Source organism: Melospiza georgiana, chromosome 2 (genome assembly GCF_028018845.1).
Source record: "Melospiza georgiana isolate bMelGeo1 chromosome 2, bMelGeo1.pri, whole genome shotgun sequence".
In the NCBI taxonomy this organism is placed as follows: Eukaryota; Metazoa; Chordata; class Aves; order Passeriformes; family Passerellidae; genus Melospiza; species Melospiza georgiana.
Window position 1 is genome coordinate 45,401,513 of NC_080431.1, and position 17,672 is coordinate 45,419,184.

The 17,672-nt window shown below is 34.8% G+C and overlaps 1 protein-coding gene across 5 annotated transcripts in view; it reads left to right on the forward strand.

The window, feature by feature from the left end:
* The window catches only part of PCDH9 (protocadherin 9), a 671,931-nt gene that overhangs the window by 277,792 nt on the left and 376,467 nt on the right, over window positions 1-17,672 (forward strand). For 3 of the 5 annotated variants that reach the window (XM_058045079.1, XM_058045084.1, XM_058045082.1), the window contains exon 3: window positions 16,388-16,453. The exons of the other annotated variants lie outside the window; for them this stretch is intronic. In XM_058045079.1, coding sequence (XP_057901062.1) covers window positions 16,388-16,453 — 66 coding nt within the window. The remainder of the gene's footprint in view (window positions 1-16,387; window positions 16,454-17,672) is intronic. 5 annotated transcript variants of the gene reach the window in all.

Here is a 17,672-nt window from a genome sequence, read left to right on the forward strand (position 1 = left end):
ATGAGCACTGTAGTGGATGTTCTAGATTCAAGCAACTGGATCTACAACACAAATTGCATGTACAGATAATATAATTTATGTGATTTCTTCATGTGTGGGTTCTTTTCTGTTGCTCTATTTCTGTATTTCTTCCCTGTCCCCACCATGGTTGTTGTCTGTTGTCGTCCTGCATATAGCATTAGCATTTCAGTCTAGGCTCATATCACAAGATTCTGCAGTAACCTGAACACTATTACTAGATCAAATGGCCTGGAATATTAATTCATTGTTCTCATAAATATTTCCTGAAAACTCACTATTTATACTCTCTATTTTATTTCCTTATTATTTTCAGAGACAGTCAAATGACAGGCAGAGTTGGTTAGTTTGAAGTAGTCTGAAGTGTACTGTTCCCCAACTCCATTACAATTAATAATTTGTTAGGACAAATATGCTACAAAATACATCTTTTGCTTCATATATATGTAAAGATCTGTACATTTTAAGGTACATCTCCTTTTTTAATATTTCTTAGAAAAATCTGATTAAATGCATTTTCACCTCTGAATGTTGAACTCTTTCAATGATGTTGCCCAAACACAGTTGATATTTTCGATGTGGTGCCTCTTTGATGGCTTTGCAAAGCTCACGATGAGGAATTTTGTAAACTCAAACCTGCTTTTCCTGCCTTTCACATTTCTGCTGAAATACAGACACCTGCACTTGTAGTTTAAAGGGAAAAAAATACCATCAGGACTTGTACCATCTTATCTGTTGTAGGTGCTTGCTTCCCTTTAACTGACAAGAGAGAGAGACTTCAGGGCTCCTCCAGCTGCAGATGGCCCACGGTATAGATATGGCCAGATAAGTGTCACCCTTAGAAATTTAATTAAATGGTCACAGACATTAAAATCATCTTAAATTCCTTTTGTCAGTTTTTATAGTTCAATAATCCAATGCGCACAGATCAAACTCAAGGTGCTGATTTTGGAGTGGGTGTCACTCTGGGTAAGTGTTCTTCTAACTGTTAGCAAAATAGAACTGATTGATTTGCAAGGTAAGGCAGCAAGATTTAACTTGCCTGGCATAGACACAACAAGCAATAGGATGTCTGAAAAGACAGAACATAGCATGAAGAGAAAAAACCGGGAAAAATTGTTTAATTTCACTGGGACAGGAAGAGAATTGTTATACTAGGATATAATAGGGAAAGATTAAAACAAAACTAGTAGAAGAAATGTGGTGCACAGTACTATGAGTAATAAATCATCTTGAAAATCTCACAATTTCATCCTTTCTTGACCACCACTCCTACCCCCTATCTCCTTTATAGGAACCCTTGACAGTCATGGCAAAACTTTCCTTCTGGCCAACATGTGGATATTTTCTGTGTATTTCAGCTTTGCTGGCACCTTTCCTAAAAGTGAAAACAGTAGCATTTTTATAAAAAGACAAAAATAAAAGAGGAAAAAATGTCCTATTCACCCATTTCTCTGTGTGAAGGCTTCACATTTGTGGTTTTAATGCAATTAATCAAAGACCAAATGCATTTGTATTCCTGAACAGTTCAGGAATACTTCATATTTTCTCAGTGTAGCAGTGTGAAATGGTGCAGGATGCCAATGGTAATAGTTCTGGGAAAGATATCATTCATGCTAGGACAATTCTTATGGGTTTTGTTTTAGATGATGGATTGCACATTCTCAGTCATTTGCAAGCTAAAGGCTTTACATGTGCTGTCTACATTATCAAATTTCTCACTCAGTTTGAAAGCCACAGCATTTTAATTGAAAGAAATGCTAGCCCCTCCAGCCCTATCAATGTGTCAGGGTTTTTAGACTCTGAGAAATAACCTTCCCATTTCAGAAAAATGGATAAATTCCATACAAATGTTTTTACCTCAGAAACCAGTGGGCCTGAAAGGTGAGTTGGCACATATTCAAGTGCAGAATATCAAACAGTGAACTCTATGCTACAAGAAACTCTTTTAAAATTCATTGACTTGGAAGAGATTGAATATCTGAGGGCTTAGAAATGTCTATCAATGGTGTTAGTCTCCCTAGAACTGCCATAGAAAAGACTTTTTCCTTTGAGGCTAGCTTCAGTGTACAACAGAGATTACTAGATTTGTTTCAGTAAGAGAAGGGATCAGAGCAAGGGAATTGGGCATTTGTACAGCAGAAGCTCTCAGATCAGATTGGTGCAGCTCATCAAATTGTGGCATTTAGTTTAGCTCAGGTCTCACACAGTAAAACAAAGCTGAGTAAGTAGAGAATGCTTTAGTGCCTTGCCATTGTGAAATGTCTTAAGATAAGCAGTATGTTGCATTTTAAAACTCTGTTTATATACTGCCTTCATGAGTGATTGAGAATATTGCCTTTTCCAGTGGAAAGTCACTTATAGAAGAGTGACATATACATAGTTCACACAATGCTTAGGCATAACTGCTGATGTATGGATCTTGTAGGTAATGGATTTAACTTCACAGGCTGCTGCTGATGTTCTGGCTATCCTCTTCTAATCCCTGTTCTGAGGACCTAAATTTGATAAGTTATTTGCACATATGCTTTTGGTAAAGTCAAATACTTATTTTAGTTGAGAGGGAAGATGTGTGCAGATTTCTGAAATATGAAAGAATTCTTTAAAAGGTTTATTATCCAAATGCTTTTATTATTGAGTACAGATTAGCATTTCTAGGGTATATTCGAAGTTTGTCATTATGGCATTTATGAAAATATCATTTTAATAATTATATGTATATAATAAGGCTGACATGAATTAGGAAGAATTACTAACAATGAGATTGAAATGCATCTGGGAAAGAATTAGTTTTTGTATCTTCCCCCAAATAATCTCTGGTATTGTATAATATGAATTTTAATTAAAGAAAATAAAAAGAAAGATTGAAGAAGTTTTGACTTCTGTTTTCAAGTGCAATCTGAAATTTTATAAGATTTATGGAAGCTTATTTACTCAGAAAGGTCAGTTCTGAGATAGTTGGGTTGCAAATTGATCTTTCTGGAATGAAAGACTACATTATGTCTCCAAGTCCAGACACTTATTTGAAGAAGTAGTTACTTTATACTATTCAGTAAATATTCAAGGCAAATGGTTTAAATCTGCACTGTTTTCGTTAAGTACATTTTCCAGGTTTACACTTCCAATAATTGTCAGGGGTGAACCACTGATATTAAAGATCATTATCTTTTACTCCTGAAGACTCTTTGCTATGTTTTTGGTTGTTTTTTCTTTTTGTGTTTTAAATCTGTATTAGTACTAATTAGACTAAATTAATTTCTTCACGGACACATATTTGCAGCGTACTTTTTGTAATTTCTTTCCTATTAATGTGAAATTAGGAGTCATCTGCTAGACCTAAAGAGCAAGCAGTTGTAGTTTACTGTGAGCATTTTGTTTTGGCTTTCTTTTCTTCTTTAAATGCTGTAGAGGTACCTTTTATAGGCTCTGTTGTGGTAGATGTTGAATGTACCTTTTCTTAAATGGCTCCCAAGGGAACAGTTAAGTGACACATACTTTGGCAGATGCTTCTGACCAAATGCTCTGGTTCTGTGACTATTAGGTCTTTCAAAGAACTTGTTTCCCTAAGTTTTAAAAAGTCAAGATCCTTCTAAGTGTGGCCCTTGTGGAATGATAGCCTAGCTTCCAATACCATAAATCATCAGATCATTGTTCCAGATAGTGAAAAAGTCTTGGTGCTAGCTGACTGTATAATAAAGCTAGTTCTAATGGGAATTCATGTTCATCTCATGCTTTTCCAGTTCAGAAGAAGAATATGGAATGAGATACAGCTCCTGTCATATAAAATTCTAGCTTTCTCTTTGATCTATCAGCACCAGTTTTGACCACACAACTGCCAAAAAGGCAAGTCGTGCTCTTTTCCCTGCCTCCAGCTGTCTGTTCTTGCCACCTCTTTTGTGTCAGCACTAGTGATTGTTCTGTTCTTCTGGGAAAAATAATAATTTGGGGAGGCAGGTCCAGGTATTAGTCAGTTCAAGGAACTGACATAACTGGTGAGCTACGTGATTTAAGTACTGACATAGGATGTGCCCAGCAAAAGAGAAGAAAGTGAAGGCTGCAAAGTGTGAGATTGTGTAAATGTTGATGCAAGTTTACAGAAATAAAAAATTACCATGGAAAGGTTTGATTAGGATTTGAGAACGTTTACAAAACGCTGGAGTTTAGCAAATGGCAGCTGCTTAATTCTGTTGGTAGAAGTCCTTGTATCCTGCTCTGTTATTTGCATTTTCAGTTTTATTGATACCTCAAGATTTCTATCAGAACAAGTGAGTTAGATAGACAGGTTTCTTTTTCTTTATATGTATAAGTTTGTGTGCTGATGAAATTCTTGATTCATTTGTCTGTAGGACTTTGCAAAGGAGAAATAAGACTTCGCTTTAGCTCTCAGTGTGCCGAAGCTCAATTTTTTTTCTGGTGAAGCCAACAGTAGGAAGAATGCAAATTCTTTCTACTACTTTTGATGCCTTAGGGTGGTACAGTTTGTTTTCAGAGAAGCCTGGTTGTCATGGGAGACACAGTGGGAAGTGTAGTGTTTTCAGCTAAAGAGATTCTGTAGCATCTTCTGTTGAACTCTGTAACAGCGAGAATATCACTCTATGGACAGAATACTAAATAAATATGTTGCTGCTGTTTGTATCAAACTCATAGTTATTTTGTTGTTGTTTTGGGGGGTTTTGTTTGTTTTGGTTTAGTTTTGGGGAATTTTCTGGTATTTTTTGGTTTTGATTTGTTTTGAGGATTTTTGGGGTTATTTTGGGGTTTTGGGGTTTTCTTTTCTCTTATTGGATACTTAAAGAGTAACAATACTGAAGAGTCGAAAATATGTGTGGTTTGAGTCATTAGGTGCTAGTCTTTATTAAAGAGAGAATTACAAAACAGCAAAAAACACCCTGTAAAGCCCCACAGTTGCCTCTATAGGACAGTTCAGCCTCAGCTATATTTTTTTTATTCATATGATCATTTTATCTGTTGTTTTAAGCATTACCCTGCACAAATATGAAATAATGAGAACAGTTGTGGATTTCTAAATAGCTGTCAGCTGATTTTCAAATCATCAGAAGCTGGGAGAATGCTTGAGGGATGCTTGCTTATCTCTTGCTTTTTCTAGAACCAGCATGAATTGTTTGATGTAAATCTTGGTTTGGAGTCTGTTTTCTGAAATAAAGGACTGACTATTCTTTTATTATATTTTTTCTCTCTGGAAGAATGGCCAGTCCTGTATAAAGTATGCACACAGAAAATTGCGCAGCGTTGCTGCGCTGGCTTAAAAAACATACTAAAAATTTTTGGAAGTGAGAGGGTCTTCCTCTTTAGTACCCCATCTTCATGGAGGAATTTAAAGTCTTAGGCAATTAAATGTTGTACTTTAGTTCAAATTTTCAAGTAGTTTGTTTTCAGTATTGAGGTTTTTATCCAATCCTCAATCAAATGTAGGCTGGGAATTCAGTTTTTTATCGCCTGCTTATCCAGACACAAATAAATGAGACATGTATGTAAAAGAGAGGGAACATAGGATGCTGTGATGACTCATTCAAATAAAAGCTGTGTAGGGGAAAAAAAAAAGGATTTCTGTTACACTAGATGATTAGAAATTTTTTTGGCAAGTAAATACAATTAGTTGATGGATCCATATAACAAATTGAAAAGCTTTGTTGAATACTGATGCAGTAAATGCTTATGAGTAAAACACATCAGACAAAATTTTTGCCATAAAAAAGTTAATTTATAAATTTCCCTTCCCTCTATTTAACTTCTTATAATGGTTTTTGCAGTTTCTTTTATGCTTCATAAAATTATTTTCTTTTGGCATTAAACTACCCATCTGTACTTTGAGTTGAAGGCTTTTAAAATTATTTTATTTTTCCTAAATTCAGGATTTAAAATATTCTATGTAATTAAATATTGGAATTGCTTCATAGCACTAACTGCTGTCTACTTTTGCAAAATTGGACATAAGTAATTATCATAGTAAAATGGATTCTAAAATCATTGATATGATAATATCTTATGATAATACTGAATTTTATGAAACTATTAAAAAGCTGGATTTCATAGTTAAAAACTTCAAATATGTTGCTATGTTATCAGCTGGTCATGAGAGCATTCTGCGTAATTATATATATCTTTATCTATCTATAATTGGGGAATATTACATTAATAGGACACTGAACGTCAATGCAACACAGAGCTTGCACAACTGGTGGTTTTGAAAGTTCATATGGACTAATCAAGTGAATTTGGTCAGTGGCTGGGGAGTAATGAAGAGGCTCATCTTGGCTACTTAAACTGAAATGGAGTTACTGAACTGTATCTTCCTGGTCAGTCCTGGTTGCATGTGTGTGTTCTAGGCACAGCTAGGGAAAGGAGGATTTATACATTGTTTCTCTGTATTTTCATGTCAGTTATGGTAGAAATGAATGATGTAATAGATCTCTAATCTTCACATCCTTAGATGGTGGGGATCTTGAAAGGCTCTTTCCTCTTCTCTTGAGCTGTATCTCCCAACAGGAGGAATGACTTCATGATGACCCCTAAATTAAAGAATAAAAATTTTTGCTTTTTTTAGCATAATACCGCTAATTGTTAAACATCATTAATTTCAAATGTAAAAGTGTTAAGTGAAATCAAAACAGGAGAAGAAGTAGTAAAATTTTGACTCAGCCCTAGAAGGGGAACAGGTGATTGACCCAACCATGTAATGGTAAGTTCTCTTTATTTGAGGGTCAAAGGAAGGATTCTGTTTAGGCTGACTTAGGCATCTTTTCTATTTTCTTGGTTTCCCAAGCAAGGCAAAATTTAAAAGTCAGCAGAGGTGGATTTTGTTCCTCAAGATTATTGTTTCAGTAAAATGATTGTGAAGGTATGGATAAGTGGAACATCATAGAGGATATTTAATACAATCATGTAACATAATGATCCTTCAGAAAAAACTGAGAGTATAATTATGAAAGTAAATTTCCATCAATAGCCATAGTTACAATTGTGTATGCTTTCACAGAAATCCCCAGAAACTACAACAACAACAACTACCTATCATTCTCCTCAAAAAAACCCCAACAAACAACCAAACAATCAGACAAACTAAAATAAAATCCACATTTCCTTTGTATATTTTTTGCAGTAAACAAACTTTAAAAATTTAGACTGAAATGTTTCATAAAAGATATTGACTGTAGACATAGAAACTTTTGAAGAACTGAGTTAAAATACTTCAATTAATGACTTTTGAAAAAAAAGAAAGAAAATAGGAAAAAGATATTAGAGAAAAATCTGTTTTCCATCTCTGTATAATTTAAGCTGACAAAACTGACTTTTCTCTAGGCTCATATGTATCATATCATAGTGATAATGATACCTGTTGGCATTCTGAATACCTTATTAAGCAAATAGTTTCATACAAAATTGAAAGAATCAAGTCAGCCAACTATCTGACAATATGGAAAATATCTTTGAACAATGGTGATAAGATCTTTGCTGAACCTTTTGACAGCAAAATGATAGATGCCTATGCTGGGCTACATCCATAGCAAAAGTAGTGGCATCAATATAATATCTAGATCACATATAATGCTGAGTTACAGACTTTGTTTTTACCTTTGCCAGTTATGTAGCATTTGACTGTGTGGAGTTAGGTACCCTTAAATTATGGTAGGACATTCAGCAAAAATGCATTAATTTGATTTTAGGCTTAGGTTTTATAGTGTGTCATTTTTGTTGGTGAGGGTTTTTTCATTGTTGGTTTGTTTCTTTGTTTGTTTGCTTGGTTTTTGTTTTTTGCTCCTTTTTCTTTTTTTGGCTGACATATGAGAATGTTTTTATGTTTTTTAATTGATCCAGGAAGGTGTCTAGTTCAGGATACCATCCAAATTCTGGTGGGCTTCAGAGATTCTGGCTCAGACCTAAGATGTCTGCTCTACATATCTGTTAATCTACTCTGTTTTCTTTCCAACAGTCCATGTTGAAATACTTTTAAAGTGAGGGTTTGTGCCATTCAAAGGGTTCATTCACTGCACTGCTAGACATCTTTTAAAGATGAAATTCATTTGGTGTTGTGCTACCTACAACCCTAACCCAGCCAGTAGTAAATACAGACTATTGAACATATGCTTTCCTGGCTAGCAGTCAGACTTCTTTAGCAGAGATTCTTTTATGCATACCCTCCCTTTTGAGCTAATGGAATAGTGACAACATGTTTCCTAAAGAAAACCTGTGTATGAGAAAATTGCTTAGACATGCATAATCTTTTTTCAAGAAGCTGTCAAGGATTTGTATTGATGCTTGATGGTATGTTATTAACATGGTTACAAAAATAATCTAAAGGCAGTAGAGCAGAGCTGTTTATACTATTTGTGGTAATATTACCATTACTAATTACATTATATTGTAATACTCACTGATATAAATCAACTGCTGGCAATGAAAGGATTAGTGTGGGATGGTATTACAAGCCAAGATTTTAGACCTTTGAGTTCAGTTTAGCATTATCTTGTTGAAAAATGTTTTTCTTCGTGTTTAATGTGAGTGAAACATTTTTGCTATACAAATTGCTGCAATGACAGCATTATTTTATTGACTTCTGTTTTCAGTGTAGGTCTGGCTTTTGTAGAATCAGAAAACAATTAAAGAGCTTGAAGATTAAATGTTTTTATTTAAATGGTAATTCATGTTTATGAAGAAGCACAAAAGGGAAGGGGTTATTTTTTTTTTCTCTATATGGAGGTAATGGATGACAGATAAGAGAGTTTAGGGCATGAATGAGCCTTCAACTCCTTAGTCAAAGAAATCTGTTAATTGTATTATTATATATGCAATGGGTTAAACCTCAACATAACCCCTTCCTCTCTCTCCACTACTAACATCAATGTAAGAACTGGGATGTGTATCATTCAGATAGATGAGAAAATTAAAATTAGTCTTTACAGAAACAAGGTATGTGAAGAAATGAATAGGAATGTCTGTAACAATGTAAGCTCTTTATTTAAATCTTGACAAACTTTATTTTTACAGTTTGTGAGAGGGAAAGCTACTAACAGTGAGCTCAGTCCATGTAATCCTAGGCATTGTAATCAGGGTAGCTTCTGAAGTTTCAAGCATTGCTTTTTTTGTTTGATATCCTGGTGGTCTTCGTTAGGACTCCTTTATCACTATTTAGTGAGAAAAATAAACTGATCATGTTAATCTCCTTCTGATCTCCTTCTTTCAGTTGTCAGAAGATTATACTTCTTTTGAGAGGCAGCAGTAATTACCTGTATTCGTCTTCCTCAGTGAGAGGGTTGCTGCTCCCTTCCTCATAGAAGAGAATTATGTGTCTCCTGTGCAAATCTTTACCAGACAGTCTCAATGTATGTGTTTATTCCTAGCATGGATTTCAACTTATAGACTTCATAGGATTGGAGTCAAAGCATTAAATTGCAGAAAAAAAAAATTAGTATATTGAAATACATTGCCAATTTCAAAGTTGAATCACTTTTGGGATTTCAGTAAAATGTATCTTTTCTCTACTAAGAGTCTTTTCACCATACTAGGGTCTTCTTCTGAGATGTAAAGGATTTTCCTTTGAATCATAATACACTGCCTCTGAGAGAAAATTAGGAAAGGGCATCCACTTTTCAAGAAATATTCTATTCTTTTTTGTCTTTTTTTTTTTTTTGGTTGGTTTTCCTGTTTTTATTTTTAGCATATTATTACATATCATTTAGAAATCTCTTGAGATCACAAAAAATCCACTCTTTTTTTTCTTTTTTTCTTTTTTCCTCATCACATATAGTTTGCTAACTTAATGCTGCAGCTCTTGAACAAATCTTTCCCTTGAATGTTGTGGGGAGTGTGTTCATTCAACTGACCTTACTGCACTTTCACCTGAAAAAAGTTTTACAGCCATGAGAGGTGGTACATAGGCCCTTGTCATCCACTTTTTCCAAAACATATCCACAGAACAGGTGCAGTGCAAAGAGCCAATCATTGTTGGTCAGGTAGTGGTTTGGATCTTAGATCTTTTTGGCCGTAGAGTTACCAGTAAGTAATTTACTTGTGTTTCTTCATTGATAAATCACATCTGTGTTGAGCTAAATTTAAACCACCAATTTATTTCATGTAGAGGTAATCCACATAAGCCTAAATAGTGGTCATCTGTTTCTCAAGAACCACACATTATTCTTTGTCTTACTTACCCTCTCTTTCCTTTGCCCTTGAGATGAGGGTGAAAGACTTCACGGATGATAATTTAGGCAACACCGGAGAAGCAAACAACCACAATAATTTGATATTTGTAAGATGATAATATAATCTTATATGGCTGAAACCAGTTATAAGCTCTCATCATTAACAGTCAGTCCAGATCCATTTCAGCCATAAAGACTTGCACTGTACTAGAAATACCAAGAGGTATTTAGTTATTAATTGGGTTTTGTTGTCCTTATGCATGGATTGCATCTAGATGCCTGCTCAAAATAAAAAAAGGATTCTGCAGAAATTATATATTCAGTGCCTTAGATGTGATAAAGTTTTACATCTGTCAAGTGGTCTCACATCAGGAGATCAGCATTAATTAGACATTACATAGACAATAAGTAGAAGAGAGAAATGAATTGACTGTAAAATATGAAAGGTGAACTTGATCTTATGTTTGCACTGTCTTTGCAGTGTTAATTCCTCCTTACATCTCATTTTAACCATTACTAGTCAAGTACCAGAGACTTAATTTTAAAAGGAATCTGGGATAAAGGATGGGGGTATAGATCTGTGAAGCAATGGTGATTAATAGATGTAATTCTTACCAGTACAATTTTTGATAGCATAAAGTATTGCAAATACAGAAATATGGGGGGGAATGCACATGCTTTGGGAATAAAATCTGAATTATGAAACCTCTTTTTGCTTTCTTCTGATGAGGCAGAATTTCTCTGTTATCTCCAAAACATTTGTGTTGCTAGATTTTATGTGTTCTGTATCCATTGGTCACACCAGCATAGGTAGTTTCTAGACTGGATTTAAAAGAATAAAAAGCAAAATGGCAGTGAAAAATGTACTTCAATTCTTTATCTGACAAAATGTTCATTTGTCTTTCTAAAAACATACTTAATTGCTCACACAGGAAAATAATTGCACATCTTGTGAACCTTTTAGTTCTAACACTGGCTTATTCTTACTTTAATTATTCTTCATTCTTTAAAAGAAAAAGAAATTTGCCTTTTAAGGTTTTACTTCATCATTTAGGAAGTGACTGCTGCTGTGTAGGGTTTTTTGTTTCATTTTTGAAAATATGCAAAATTTCTTATCTTTGAAAATTATATAGTTGCTGCTTTTTCTTTCTGTTTTTTTTTTCCTCTTCCATGATGAGCAGCCATCACCAGTAGGTATAAATATTTAATATTTTTCTCTGTGCTTTCAAGTAGTGTAAATTACAGCATTTAAACATAAAGATGAGCTATGAGCAAAAGAACACCGAAGTAAATTTAAACCTGGCCAGCTAGCAAAGAAGGGAACCCAGTGATTTAATCTGGTGCTGCTTCTTCAACAAAGTGTTTACTGTGAAGGTACTTTATGTGTGTGTATTAATAAGAATGAAAATCACTTTATCAACCTTAGCAAATTTCTCCTTCTTTCTGTCATCTGCTGGATCTTTTATTTCTTTAATATAATTAAAAGATCAGAAGTTCATTGTGCTTAAATTTCTCATAAATGAAGGCAATGTTACAGAATCCTCACAGATATTACAGCATCCTCACAGGAGGATGGAATTCTATGTAAGAATCCATATGGAATTGTATCATTCCTAGGCTGTATACTGGTGCAGTACAGTCACTCTCAGTCTCTCTAAATGAACAATTAAACACCACAGTGTCTTGACAGTTTTCCCATTTATACACACATTACTGTGCTGTTGAAAAGAAAAAAAAGAAACAACAAAGGAGATTATCCTTGCTAAGACCTATTAATGATCAGCCATAAATAAGTGTCATAATTTTCCTTAGGATAATGTTAGAATCACATCATATGACAGATTACAGGGTATTTTATTTTTATTTTCATGCAGGAGCCTCCTATTCTATTTCAATGGGAGAAAACAGAGGGGTGAGCTATCGATGCTACTGTATCAAAGCCATAATAACAGTAAATTCCTTTGAATACATATTTTTTTGCTAGATTTTGTTGTGAAATGAAGTCTTCAAAATGAAGGGGTTTATTGAGGCATACAAGTAAAGATTTAATTTTATTCCTCTTAGATCAGATATACATTGCAGGTTGTGTGAGCCTCAATAGGAGGAACAGGTATTGAACCATAGTGTCTAAACTCCTGTTTTGCTGGGGCTGAGACACAAGACTATTTAGAGTCCCTTAGTTTTTTTCTATTAGTTTCAGTGAGGTTTGTCTGATTTTAAAGTTTTTGTATGTGCATTTCTGCTGTGTAATTTTGACAGCTTGACTTCCAAAGGCAATTGTGTAATTTAGGCAGCTTAACTTCCTAAGGCACTGTCACAACATCTGTCAGAACTGTGGAAAGAGGCCAAAATTAAGTATTAGGTGTCCAGGTAATCAAGGTTCTTCAGAATCAGGGTTTTACTTGTGAAATTGAGCTAATTTTTGAAGATAACAAAGTGCAGCAGGCTTTCTTCCTGAGGCAAGGTTATGATTTCTGGTGTCTGTATGTTTTAATATATGATCCTAGAGGAAAAGCAGAGGAAAAAGCCTAAGAAGTTTGATTAATGGAAGTAGCTTAGAAAGAGCTAAGTATGAGGACTAATCTCAAAGCTCTTAGGCTGGAAAAAATGTCCCATTAATTTTAGTGGGAGTTTTGACTGCACAAAGACTTTCAAGATCAAGTGCTTTCTTGTTCATTAAAGGATAGAAGGTAATTAGAAATAAAGCGCAGAAAAGATTTTATATAGTACTGCTTTTGTCAGCTGAAAAAATCCATATTATTGTAGGAGTTTTAGGCTAATCTTCTCTCTCCCTTTCTTGCATAAAATGATGACACAGTAGGTTGTTTTCATTACTCTTAGAGGTTCCTGCTTCTATCTGTTCATTTTATTGGGAAAAAGCAATTGGGAAGTTTTTTTTTCTGTTATCTTACTTCCTGTTGGATTGCAATCTCATCTATGATGCTGACTTTGTCATTTCCCTCTTCCATCCAAACCGTTTAGCTCAAGGTATTCCCATAATATTTTTGTTTGTAGATGTGGGATGATAAATTAAATAAAAAGCAAGTGTGCATTTTGGTTGAAAGATTTTGCTGATGTCAGCTCACAAAATAGAGAAACAGTTAGAAAGAAAAAGGTAAAACTGTACTAAGTTTTACAGAAACAAATCTTGCATGTTTTATAATTCCTTAAATTATGTTGACTTTTGAGCACCTTTTAGTGATGCCTTAGGTTTTAGCTTTTATATTTTTTCAGATTCCATACTGCTTTAATGTGTAGTTCTGAGCTTCATATTAGGGGATGGTAAGTTCTCTTCCCAGAGTAGGCAGACAAAACAATTCCTTGCTTGGGACCAAGGACAACCAATCCAAATTTCAGGCCCAAGTGCATAAACAATGTGGACTGAAAAGAGAAAAGAAAGATGGGACTTCATAACCTAAAGCTATAATTGGACAATTACCTACAGTATGCTAATGGACCAGAACTTGTAAAGTGTGAGACCTTGACACCAATCATCCATTTTGTGACCATTTTGGTTCATCTTGGGTGTAGCCCTGGCTGGGCTCTTGTAGTGCCCAAGGTGTATCCACTGAGGCCCTTTAATAAATACCTACTATATTCTCCATCTAGCCTCTGTTCTAAGTCAGCCTTCTCAAGTCATCATTAGGGAAGCCATATATTCTTAAGACTTTGTGAACCCAACCCTGTATTTTAAATGTGTGTCAGTCACGAACCATTGCAGGAATAACGAATTTAGATCATCAGCTGATGGGAGTACTTTCTACACTGACCTCAGGGACAAGGCACTCATCTCCTGTTAGAACTTCATTCTTTGTAATACTTAAAAATAAGATTTATTTAACTCTTTTTTTACAACTACTTTTTTTCCTCTCCTCTATATCAAAATCTTTTTTTTGTTCAGCCTCAAGCTGTAATTTATTTGTTTGAGGAATGTGGTCCAAGTTTAATTGTGAGTGGAATTGCCACTGGAAGACTGAGAGATGGGGATTGCTTTCTGTACAGCTTTCTATGAGGTGTTGGTGCACACAGGGAAGTTGTAAAATGGATGGGGATATTATGAATCTGTTGCTTCTTTGGTTCTCTTTTCTGTCCCTGCAATATGTAATGATCTTAACCATTCCCAAAAGCATGGGAAAGTGAGAGAGACATATTTCACTTCTCATGTAGCTGTAGCCTACTTTTTTGTAGAAAAAAGGCATTGTATTTTATGATTCCATGAATTTGTCTTTTCAGTCTGAAAATTGTTATGTGAATGATATTTTGTTCCTGCTCATTTCTGTTTTATTTTGATGGTCTCTCTCCCTAAGCTTTTAGTTAGCTAAGGGGGTAGGAGAAACATTCATTATTTGTCTTGTAATTCCTTTCCAATTATTTTCAGGAAACTACTTATTATTTCTGCAAAGGTGACATTTCTGTAAAGGTGACTTTCTAATAAGTAGGGAGGTATTAGGTAATTGGAGTATACTTTCAAAATCTTATCACTTTATCAAAGTGGATCAAACTGGTCAATATGCATTTTGAGAGAGAGCGAGCTTGGTCCACAGGGACCCCTTCTTTGCCTTTTAACCAGTTTGATTCCATTTCCTTTGGGTGAATTGCTCCTCAGCTGTACTCATGTAAATGAGGAAAACAATAATATGTAAAACATCACAGAAGGTACAGGCAGATTTTAGAATGAGGTGTTCCCAGTGGCTTTACCTTATTGTTAAACTCTCCTATTAATCTCCCTGGATTACATAAGTGCCTTTTCATGTAGAGTGTAAAACCAAGTAACATTTCTGCTTCTGTATGACCAAATAACATTTCTGGTTGTGTAAAGCATTTTTATTTTGGGGTTTGTGGGTTGGGTTGTTTTGTGGTTTTTTTTGTGTTTTTTTGTTTTGTTTTGTTTTTTCCCAGTAAAATTTTAAATGGCAAAAAGGGATTTCCTGAATTTAGTTGGAAATGTGACTTCAGATATGAGAGGAGAATACTTTTGGTAGATAAAATCCTTAAATGACTTTCTGCTTTCAAGGGGAGTTCTTGAAAAAGCTTTCAGAACAGTGATACAATTCTCCAAGAACACAGAACTTTTGTGAGACATCCAAGGTACCTGTTGGGAGTACTTTGGAAGAGACATGTGTTTTCCATTGCAAGTAAAAGTACTATTTGATGTAAAGTGTTCTGAGGATTTTGCTCACTATAGAGTGGTAAAGGAGTGGGTAAACCATTCTGTACAGAATACTAATGTTCTTTCTGAATATGGGGCACAGAGTGCTTTTTTTCAATTTGGGCATATTACTCTACAGAGAAAGGATTTGAAATTGTCCGACTTTCCAAAAACATTACTCTAAATGTAATGTTCTCTCTCTGGGAAGCTTTCTTTTCTCAAATAAAATTGAACAGTTTTCTGAAAAGGCCTGGTGTGGTGTTGCTTGCTAACTTTCTGACTGTCCTTCCAAATGTATGTGTTGTTTTGGCTTAGTTCAGAACTATTGTGGTAGTTTTCTGTTTTTGAGTTAAATGAGAACATCAGTTCCTCTCAGAATAGGCAGATTTGAAGGTTCTGCAAACTTAGTAACCTACTGAACTTTCCCTCCACTGTTCTCACATTCATATACACACTGTCTTTATGACTCTAGTCCTTGGAGACGTGATATTTTGGGGTGTGTGAGTATTATACCCAGGAGGGAACCTGAAGTAGTACATAGAGCTATTTTTATTCAGCAGTTAGTAACAGAGCATGAACATCCATTAATGCTCCCACATTAAACAGCTTTAACTGCAGTTTCAAAGATCTGCTGGTTTTGCTTTTTTGAGTCTCAAGGCTGATTAATAATATCTTAATAAAAAGCTTAATAGTGCATTAAACTAAAAAAAGGAGAAAATTTTCTTATTATGAGACATCTTGGTAGTTCACTAAACAGAACAATAAAAGCTCGTCTGAAATTCTGTTACCTGACTACAACAAAATGTTCAACAATCAGCTTTCAGAAGCCACACTGATGTTTGATGTAGCATTTTAACTGTTACCACCCATATGTTTGGTGGGACACTAGGCTGTGAAGTTTGTGAACCCTCATAAAAAGTTATTTATCTGTCTTCCATAGAAATTTACTCCCATTTTGCTTTCTACAGTACCAATATTGGGCCGTTTGGGGAGGTGGGTGATCTGAAGATCCGTAGTAAGAATGACACATCTTTTTTATTTAAATATTATTGCTTTTTAGGCACTGAATTTTGGAGATATGCCGAAGTACTTGTGGGAGATTTGGGTACCTGACAAACCATGGGTGGTAAGATATCAGATCCACTGCAATAAATAAAATAAGCATTTTATTTTAAGATAGGTGTTTTTGGGCCCTGCTGTCACTGAATTCAATGGACTGAACTCCTGCAGGGCTCAGAAGAAGTGCAGTACTGCAAATGTATTCAAGTGTGTTTCCATTCTTTTCAATATCATCACACCGGTGCAAAGTTGAAGTAATGCCTGTAGTGTACTAAAACTGTGTGGTAGCATCTGACAGGGGGAAGAGAGAATTTTTCCAGCTGAAGTTTATAATAAGGCCATTTCTCTTATCTTTACTCAGACAAGTGAGTGTTTAGTTACTGCCTCTCAGAGCAATTAATGGCTCACAGCTGGACCTACTGAACAGCACCCTTCTCCAGGCCTCCTCTTGAAAGTCTTGTTTAACACTTCCTTCTGGAGTCCAACCCAGTAAGCCAGGGAAAGTAACAATCTCCTTTTGAGCACCATGTGTATTTCTCCAAAAATGAGTCTTGCAAATGCTGTCTGTTGTCCACTATCAAAGTCAGGAAGAGGAGAAGAACCAGAGTTCAATGTTTTAAAGCCCTCCATTAAGGAAGAGCCATAGTCTGTTCAGATATGTCCTTTTTTTTTTTTTTTTTTTTTTTTTTTTTTTTCTCCAGAAAGGCAGTCTAATCTGTCAGCTTCCACACTGGATTTTTTTGCAAAATAAAGGACTGTAGAATCTGTCCACTATATGTATTTTTAGGTGAGTCTCTTCAAAACTAATACCAAACTTCATGTAGAAGCTCAGAACTTTCTAATGTTTTAAAGTTTGAAAGCAATAAATACAATTTAAATGTAGTTGCATCCTATTATATATTTAATTACCTTTGTTCAACTATTTAAACTATAAATTTACAGTATGATGTTATTTCCTTTGTAATATAGGCCTTGTTCCCCAAAACTACACGCTTTTTGTCAACTTCCTTTAAGCTAAACCAGGAGAAAATTTCCTGGAAACTGGAGTTTCCTGTATAAGATTATAAATTTAAAATTACATTTCCTACCTACCTACTGAGTATTTGAATTTTTAGCCTTAACAGTAGAATACATTAGCTTCACTGTAGGCATGCCAGAGATAAGGGGTTTGCTTTAATTTTTTCAGTGTAAAATATTCCGAATAAACTTTTTTGAATCTCTATTAGTGTAGTATAAAATTGATCTAGATTAAAACTTCCTAGATATCTATCTCTCTCCTTTCTAAA